Below are 6,507 nucleotides of genomic sequence, written 5' to 3' on the forward strand. Positions count from 1 at the left end.
CCTGGACGACGTGGTGTACACACCGAACGCGAAGTGAACATCATTAGCTTGGGCTACCTACAAACGAAGGGCAACTTCAAGTTGACATGCTCAGAGGACCAACAGAATGCTTGGATCTCAAGCCAAGCACATCACTCAAGTTCATGATGCGTGACAGTATCTACCGACTACGTGCAGAAAGAGTGACCGGAGTAATGGTGATGGCGGCTCTAAAAGAGGACATGGACAGTAAGAAAGCCATGGAGCTGCTTCACCAACGATTTGGTCATATGAGCATGGAGACGGTGAAAGTGTTGGCAAACAAACTCGATGTTGGAGCTAAGATGAATGCAAAAGGTCTGACTTCCTACGAGTGCGTTGCTTGTGCTGCCAGTAAGGCAAAACGAATGTCGTATAAACGGATTCCATCGCGGAAGTCCGAACCTCTGGAGACTCTCATGATGGACATTTGCTCTGTGAACGAACAGTCTGTGGATGGAGCTACAATGCTTCTCTTTATCATAGATGAGTCTACAAGGTACAAGTGGCCGTTCCTACTCAAGAAGAAGAGTGAAGCAACGTTCCACATCAAGGTCCTGCCGAACAGGCTGCAAACTCGCTTTCCTGAGAAGAAGGTGCGACGACTACACTCTGACCAAGGAGGTGAATTTGCAAGCAAGGAACTAAGTGACTGCTGCGTCGACCAAGGGATTGAGCAGCAGTTTACGAACGCCTATTCTCCTCAAGAGAACGGCATTGTGGAGCGTGCTAATGGCGTGGTTCTACCAAGGATCAGAGCGATGCTGATGGCTACACACATGCCCAACTCCTTGTGGGGAGAAGCCTTCCTGCATGTGGTGACGACGTTGAACTGGTTGCCCACCAAGCCTTTAGGATTGGTGTCCCCGCACCAGAAACTGTACGAATCGGAGCCCATGCTGGATGATTTGCGTACTTGGGGCTGTCTGGCACACGTGCGTGTTCCCCCTGAGTCAAGACAAGCGAAAGAAAAGCTGGAAGCAAGGGCAAGACTGTGTTTATTACTGGGTTATAGCGAATCGACTCTAGGCTACAAGTTCATTGACCTGGTGACAGCTCAAGTGGTGACAGCTCGTAGTGGGAATGTGAAGTTCCATGAAGAGTTCACAACCGATGGCATCTACATGAAGCATCTATTAGAGAACGCATTCTTTGATGGTGATCATACTCTACGCGAGACTGTACCTGTGGCGCGCATCAAGACCAACATGGAGACGTACCTTCCAGGTTGGAGTGACGGCATCTCTAGTGCAGAGAAGCCACTTGAGGCGGTACCACTTGCTGACGAACTTGCAGAAACTGAGTTAAGTTCAAGTGGGAGTTTGTCAATCGTTGACGCACCTGTGAGCAAGGACAGTGCGGAGACTGCTGGTGTTGCAGCACTAGCCGTGTTGCAGGATCCTGCTGAAGAAACCGAGGAAGGTTTGGAAGTGAGGAAGCGCAAGAGACGCAGAACAAAGAAGAAACCTGCAATGGTGGAGAAGGAGACAAGTGGCTTCGAGATTCAACCTCCATCAAGAGATCCCTGCCTAAAGCGACCAAGAAGGAAGCAGAAGGTGAACGTTCGATTGTCGGATTACGTGGTAGGCCTAGTGCAGGCTATGACTACGGATGTGCAGATTCCGACGACGTACAAACGAGCACGTGCGAGCAAGTACTGGCAGCAGTGGAGAGCTGCAATGTCGGTGGAACTTCAATCGTTGAAGGGTCACAAGACCTGGAAACTTGTGGAATCGCACGCTTCATGCGAAGCTTGTTGCGATGGGCTTTACTAGGACGGACTCTGACTACGGCCTATATGCATTGAGGAAGGATGGTGAGGTCAAGTTGCTACTGACGGTTTACGTGGACGATCTACTGCTGATGGGTTCACGTGACCTGTGTGCCACAATCGCTGCCTCACTGCAAGAGACATTCGAGCTCACGACGATGGGCACAGTCAAATATCTCTTAGGCGTCGAGATCCTGATTGACCAGCCGCGCCGGCAAATAGTGTACTGCCAGAAGCAGTACGTACTGGGGGTGTTGAAGCGTTTTCATATGGAGAACTGTAATGGCTGTGCTACACCAGAAGCTACGACGCCCTCGAAGACAGACGTTCCTGCTTCGAAGGAGTATCTTCCTTACAGAGAACTGGTGGGTGCTCTCCAGTACCTCGTTAGTGCATCGAGACCTGACATAGCTCATGCTACCCGACACCTGGGCAAGTATCTTGCGAGCTATGATCATATGCATTTCGCACAAGCCAAGAGGGTGCTGCGTTACCTGATGGCTACATGTGACTACGGACTAGTGATGAATGTGAAGCTACAGACTGATGTGCAAGTTAGTGGCTACTCTGATGCTGATTATGCGAACGACCCTGTGAATTGATGGAGTATCAGTGGCTACATCACTATGCTGGACGACAACGTCATCTCCTACGCATCTCGCAAGCAAGAGATCAACGCGCTCAGTACCTGTGAAGCTGAGTACGTAGCAATGGCAGAGGCGACCAAGGACTTGTTGTGGCTTGCTGGCCTATGCAAAGAGCTGGAAGCATCCAGCACCTCAACTACTGGGAGACAATCAAGGAGCCATTGCCTTAACTGCGAAACCTGGCAAACATTCGAAATCGAAACATATCGATAACAAGTACCACATGATCAGACGCCATGTGGAGTTGAAGCAACTTACAACCCAACACATCGGAACTGATGAGATGGTGGCCGATATAATGACAAAGGCACTTGCAGTGGTGAAGTTCACGCACTTTCGCAAGGCTATGAAAGTCTTACCTATTGTGTCGAGCGACGACAACGTATCCGAGGACATGGCTACAACTAAGACTACTGCTACTGCGTTGACTACTGCTGTTGATGCGGAGGCTGTACCTGAGCGACATTGATGAAGACGAGGGCGATCGAGTGGGAGTGCTGTTACTGAGTGGACTGCTATTGTCTTTGAGCTGCGACTACGCTACTACTAGGACTATGGCGGCAACTAGGATGCGCGTGTGTGATCGCGTCGACTTCCAAGTGCGTCGCCGAGATCAAGTGGGAGTGTGAGCTATAAAACTTACCTGCGTGTCGAGCGCCAGTGCATTGCAGTCTGCCAGTGTCCGGTGCCCCCATCTACGAGCCACCGTCCACTGCCAGTGTCTGCAAAGACACATCCCAAGGACACTCATGCGCCTGGCAGTGCAGCTTGCGGCTGCACTACAACCGGCTACACTGAGTACACATGCGTGCAATGGCGAAGGACTATACCAAGGACTGTATGCACAGGGACATCGTTGGCTGTGCGCTGCCAAGATGGTGTACTCAAACGAGAGTGCATTTATCTAGAGTTTAGTATTGACTTATTTGCTATTTGTATACTAATCTACTTTTGCGGTACAGCGGTGTTCTGGCGGAGGCTGCTCAACACTTTGCGTTTTGACGCCTGCCGCTCACCAGAGAGCAGCAGAGAAGAGCAGCCTCGCCAGACACCGCAGTCCTGTCGCGGCCTTTTGCCCGGCACATTTGCATTTGTGCATACTTCCTGATTAGTTCCCTAAAGTTGACATTTAAGTGTATTTACATTTAAATGGCTCCTACTCTTAGAAGCGATCGACACATGGAGAACAATCCCCCCGTGACGAGCCCTACGTCACCACTGTCAATGGCACGGTTGAGATGGCTAGACTCCATTCTTTTGTAGCTGCTAAACCAAGGAGATAAAGCAAACTTCTTCGATCTTCTCCCATCATTAATTCTACGATCTTTCTGCAACATAAGGCCAGCTGATGGCTTAGAATTATTTCTAACATGTTAGGGCAACCTAGAAGTCAAGTTTTTATGCAGCAAATCGATATGCATTCTGAAAGGTTAAACACCACACCACATCAACACAACATTTGACTGGCGGCGAAGGGCCGAACCAGTAAAGCAGCGTAGTCGAATGGGAATGAACGCGATGGAAGCAGAGGCCCCCGAGGGCGCCGTTAAGTACCGTCTAGTGGAGGCTGAGGAGGTGAGCGATAAGACGCAGACCGCTGCCGCTTCGCGCGCCCTCAAGCCTAAGCGCAAGGGCAAACTCAACTGGTCGCAGTTCCCGATGGAAGGCGAGGACAACGTGGTGGCTCCCGAGGGCGACAATACTCAGGTGGACACAGTAGCAACCGCTGCAGCCGATGTGCGGACGCGTGGAGGACAGCAACAGGGACGTCGTGGCCCACGCAGCGGAGGACGCTTCGGAGGACGTCGTCAACAGGGAGACAGCAACGGCACCTACGTTAATGGTGTGTACGTGCCTACGCCTGACCTCAAGGTGACTGCCCAATGGGCCAAGAACCAAATGTACGTGACAACAAGACTTGCGCTATCACTGTACTGTAGATTCTCTAAGCTGTGCTAACTGGTGACCTGACACGTTTTGAAACAATGGTCCATCTTGACAAACTCGTCTCAGTGAATTCTACTTTACGTCGGACAACCTAGTGCGCGATATCTTCTTGCGTCAACACATGGATGTGGACGGATTTGTCCCGCTAGCCTTTGTGGGAAGCTTCCAGGCAGTCTACTCGGTCCACCAGGACTACGAGTCTCTTCTGGAGGCCATGAAGCAGTCGGAAACGGTGGAACTGGACGAACAGAACGAGAAGATTCGGCTCCGTCAAGGATGGCAGATGTGGGTCTGGCCTAATGCGGAGGGTGGGTATGGTGTACCGCGGTACATCAAGCTCGCGGAGGATGAAGCGCTCGCGGACGAGAAGACGGCATAGATACTTTTCAGTAGTAAGAAAAACTGAGACGATGGCATGACGCGACGAGGCGAAAGTATGGACAGCGAAGCACATTTTCGGATTGAGGACAGGAAGCTGCGTCGGAGACGGAGACTCGAGTGCCGGGCGCATGACAGGATCCTGCAGTTACTGTTTAGACGCTTAGCCCGTCGACAACAGGGAAAGCCGAGAAGAAAAAAAAGTAGACTAAGCAACGATTACATAGACACGAACAAAAAAAAACTCAGAGAAAATGGTCTTGCCCAGTGTGTCTTCGCGCTCCGATAACGCTTCAGTATTCGTACAGGTAGTACAGTATTAATACATTAGTTGGGATATACTGATGTAGTACTACAGTAGTACTACTTAATACAGTACTTCAGTTGATAATTTGGGTTCTTACCCTTCTTCTTCGACTTAACAGTCTTCTACATCAAAGGGGCTCTTTGTGGACCAGTTTCTTTGGCAGCTGACGTCGGATAGAGCGCAATAGCTCCTTCGAAAGAGGTATGGACTCAACAAGATAATCAAAATGCTGAGTATCTACTGTACCGGTAGCTTTAGTCACGGCTGTTGGAAACGTTTATACCTCAATGCTATACCTGTAGTTTGAATTCCATTTATCTTTACATTAGGGAACATGTAGTCAATTGTGCAGCAGCAAGCAAAGATTTTTTTCTTGAAGACCAGGAAACTTATTATAGCCAATCCCAACGCGAGCCAAGCAACTATTAGTTTTTTTTTCTTCTTTGACTGCTGCACATAAAGCGACGCGTCGTCGCATTACGGCGTGAAAGTTGGCGTCCAGATGCCACGATCATCAGCAAGAAGATAGGAGCTCCGTGGTATAAGTCACATCATCGAGACGCGCACCAAAACAGACAAAGCGAGCTAACTTGAGTGACCACGACTCATCCGAGGACGAGCTAGATGAATTTTGGCATGCTGAATAAAATTCATATTATGAATGTGTACAGTATAGTCTTCTCGTTACTCTGCTCGACCGGCAAAGTATCGCCGCCGAAAAGATCACTTGGCGAACGCTACTGTACGACCACGACTATCTCAACGACACTGAATTTCACGGACCACTTCAGACTCGGCCGAGTTGTGTTTTTCCGTCTGGTCGATCTTGTTAGGGACGATCTTATTTTCTTGACTAAGGGCAGCAAACTATTTCGTAGAGGAGTCGAAATACACATGCTCACACTGCTAAAGTATCTAGGAGCGCAGTAACGATAATTCTGTGATCAAGATAGTTGTATTTCTTGGAATCTCTAGTGAATGCGTGCACAACTATCTTTAGTAAACGTTTTCTCCACAAAGATATCTTGTTAGTGATATCTTTTGCCATTCGTACTGTTCTAATTCCGTCCTGTGCCATCAAAACCGAGATTTTTTTCTGCAAAGGCATTTTTAGTAGTGCTGGTTTGGAGCAACCCTTGTTCAGAACGATCCTTTTGTTCTAATTGTTCAGAACGTTCAGAACTGTTCCTTTTGCTCCGATTATAGTCATTTGATCTCGACTGTACCCAGCAAGCCAAAAAGAAACTTTCAACGAATCCGGCGCACGTCGAGCGCGAGAATGCGACCCCTATCACCGCTGACCAAGTGCTTGCAACGCCTACTAGGCGGCCATTCCCTCGAGAGATGACGTCTTCGAATCGCAGCCCGCCATCTCCAATTTCGCGAGTACGCCAAACGGAACCTACTGCAAGAAATCCAACCTCACGTCAGAGAACACC

At 49.4% G+C, this 6,507-nt stretch overlaps 1 protein-coding gene across 1 annotated transcript; it reads left to right on the forward strand.

Annotated features, from left to right (window-relative positions):
- Positions 1–3,901: 3,901 nt before the first annotated feature.
- Positions 3,902–5,005, forward strand: PITG_15329 (uncharacterized protein; the record flags this gene model as incomplete). Its single annotated transcript, XM_002898722.1, has 2 exons — positions 3,902–4,337; positions 4,450–5,005. 2 exons carry the CDS (start codon positions 3,946–3,948, stop codon positions 4,760–4,762), a joined length of 705 nt encoding a protein of 234 aa, XP_002898768.1.
- Between the last annotated feature and the right edge of the window lie 1,502 nt (positions 5,006–6,507).

The sequence above is a fragment of the Phytophthora infestans genome, genomic scaffold, assembly GCF_000142945.1.
Source record: "Phytophthora infestans T30-4 supercont1.35 genomic scaffold, whole genome shotgun sequence".
NCBI classification, from domain to species: Eukaryota; Oomycota; class Peronosporomycetes; order Peronosporales; family Peronosporaceae; genus Phytophthora; species Phytophthora infestans.